This window comes from Cariama cristata, unplaced genomic scaffold, assembly GCF_000690535.1.
Source record: "Cariama cristata isolate BGI_N322 unplaced genomic scaffold, ASM69053v1 scaffold43831, whole genome shotgun sequence".
Classification (NCBI taxonomy): domain Eukaryota; kingdom Metazoa; phylum Chordata; class Aves; order Cariamiformes; family Cariamidae; genus Cariama; species Cariama cristata.
In genome coordinates this window covers 9,978-12,866 of record NW_009600705.1, presented here as the reverse complement: position 1 = coordinate 12,866, position 2,889 = coordinate 9,978, and the positions used below count along the sequence as shown (strand labels likewise).

Sequence of the window (2,889 nt, the reverse complement as noted above, 5' to 3'; positions counted from 1 at the left end):
GGGGAAGATAAAAACTTTGTTAACGTGCATTTATACCTGCATGTGGAAGTGCACAGTCACACAAAACCTACTTCCATGTAGTCTCTCCAGACCTGTATTTTAGATATAATAAAGGGAAAAGAAAGCAAACATGGGCAAAATCCAGACTCTCAGCAGAGAATATTTCGTTGCTGCTGTGCATTTTATGTCTGTGATCCTCTGTATAATTTTCCCATTTATTTCAGGCTACCTTGAATAAATTACATAGCCTCTGCCAAAGATACTACCAAGTGATGCAGATAGGAAATGACTGGCTTGAAGATGCTCAGGAATGTCTAAATTTAGCAAGAAATGGTCTTGATGTTGAGAACTCTGAGGAGAACCTAAGGAACCACATCGAATTTTTCAGCACAGAAAGTCAGTTCAGCAATCATTTGAAGGAGTTACAGGGCCTTGTGTCTGAGATAGAGCCCTTTATCCAAGCCACAGCAAGAGAGCAGCTGATGCAGAATGTAGCTGCGTTGGAGGAAAAGGCCAAAGGGACAAAGCAAGAAGCCAGAACCCAGCAAGAGCAGTTGCAAAGGTATAATTTTTTTTTTTTGTCTTTCATTTCAAGATCACCTTGTTGGTGATGAAAGAAAGAGATCACTACGTTAACTGGAGTTTTGTAAAACATTTGTGCTACTGATGAGAGAAGTGGATACTAGGATTCAGAGCTCTTGGATTCTGTTTTCTCCTCTGCTGCTGACTGACTAGATATGTGATCCTGAGGAAGCTTTGATAAAATTATATAAAGCTTGGAACAGCATTGAGAAGAAAAGTAGGGAATGACTGTCCCTTATTTCACCTGGCACAAGACCTATGCAGAAGCAAATGAAATTGAAGCAGATATTTTGAACTAAAAGGAAATACCTTTTTAACCAGCATAACTATGTTACCTATTATTTCTGAATGTTCTGGTTTCCAAAAGTTTGGGTGGGTTTAAAACACAACCTAGACAAAATCACTGAGGAAAAGTCAAACGAGGGCTATTACATGCCCGGCTGTGTCTGTAAGGCACAGCTGAAAATCGAAAGCATATGCTTCTATGTATGCTCTTTCTTAGTAATCTTTCTTTTTCTTGGAAAATACTGTGTAACAGAAAAACTAGGCAGTTACATTAAAAACTAGGTGCAACAATATTCCTGATTCTCAAATAGTTTTATATTGCATTAAATTGTTCTTTCTGGAACGATATTTGTTTAAGGTGTGCTTCTGAGTGGCAGGAGTACCAGACAGCAAGACAGAAGGTTATTGAAGTGATGAATGAGGCTGAGAAAAAATTATCTGAATTCTCAGTAGCTAAAGCTCCTTCTTCTCATGAAGCAGAAGAGAAATTGCTAACGCATAAGGTAAGGTACTAAAAATTATATAAAACACTTTTCCTTCAGTGAAAATAAATTTAGGTCCCTGCCTGTGGCAACCTGAATTTGAGTTTTTAGATGTTTTCCTGTAGTACTTAACTCTGTTACAGCACACCAAGAGGTGTTTTGTGTTGTACAGAACACACATTTTATTTGTGGGGTGACTGAGACGTGTATTTTTAATCGCTTTTCAGCTTATTGTCTGTGTCTGTAGAGAACTGGAAGGAACCAGGAGGTTCGTCGAAGCCTTGGGTGCATAAGCCTCAGAAGTGTGTACCCTACAAGAAACTCATATCAATAGAAACATTGATCTATGTTGGATCACGTGGAATAGTTTTATGAGGACAGGAAGGGTTGGGGTTTAACTCTTGTTTAGTCTAAAGAAAGAAATGTAACTTAAAAGAATTACTTTCTCCTCTGGTATTTAGGGTGCTAATCAGTTGCCTTAACATAGGCAGTTAGTGACACCTCAGACATCCTGCCTCGTCTCCAGCTCTGTCTCTGAAGGCAGGAGTCTACCCGAAGAGAAATGTAATGTCTGCCAGCTTTGTGAGAATGTCCTGATACCCTTGGACATCTAAAATGGCATTAAAGATAAACATGACATTAATGTATGCTTAAACAAGTTAATTGCTTCTTTCATTTTTAGACTCTAATAGAAGTCAGGCTTTGCTATGAGAAGGATCCTGAATACTCATTTCCGTCCCTTTTGAGGGGCTAGCAAGGAAGAGAAAATCTGATTACACCAGATTTCTGCTAACTCCAGAGATTTGCATTTTGGATCAGCTCCTTCAAGTAGCTGTAGCTAATATGTTGCATATGAAAAATAAAGTGACACCTAACCACCTCACTCAGTGTAGAGTACCTCCTCTTTGTCTGCAGTGGATGGAGGTGGCTCATCTGCCGGCAAGTGTCTAGAATAGTTATGAGTTGTGTTGCAAAAGAGGAAAACTGTGCTTATTTTTGCTTTTGCAGACTCTTGTGTCTGTAGTGAATTCTTTCCATGAGAAGATCACAACCCTAGAAGAAAAGGCTTCACAGCTGGAAAAAGTTAGCAATGATGCCAGTAAGGCAACTATGAGTAGATCCATGACAACAGTTTGGCAGCGCTGGACACGGCTCCGGAATGTGGCCCAAGAACAGGAGAAAATTTTGGAAGATGCAGTCCAGGAATGGCAGGACTTTAATGATAAGGTAACTTCTGGTCTTGGTAAATCCTCCTTTGTTAACTGTTACATAGTTTTTCACTCATTTTACTGCCTTATTAATTGTCTTATGGTAGAGAAAGATGATAGCAGGAATAACAGTGATTTTTTTCAGGTCATAATAAAAACCAGCTGTGGAAGAGCTAGGTTTAGAACCACTGCCTCCAAGGTTTGCACTGTTCTTCTGTGTGCATACATGTATAGTAAATACAGAGTTGTTTTAGTTTCTGGTGGTTCTTCAGAATCTTCTCTGTTTCCCTTCCCCAGATGGTCTATTCTAGATTAAGTCAACCTCTTTTTTT

General features: G+C 39.2%; 1 protein-coding gene across 1 annotated transcript in view; it reads left to right on the top strand.

Annotated features, from left to right (window-relative positions):
• Positions 1 to 2,889, top strand: part of LOC104169237 (nesprin-1-like) — a gene marked incomplete at both ends in the record, with an annotated part of 46,047 nt that overhangs the window by 34,312 nt on the left and 8,846 nt on the right. The window contains 3 exons of the mRNA XM_009710103.1: positions 225 to 562; positions 1,226 to 1,370; positions 2,358 to 2,576. Of these exons, the coding sequence (XP_009708405.1) occupies positions 225 to 562; positions 1,226 to 1,370; positions 2,358 to 2,576 (702 nt within the window). The remainder of the gene's footprint in view (positions 1 to 224; positions 563 to 1,225; positions 1,371 to 2,357; positions 2,577 to 2,889) is intronic.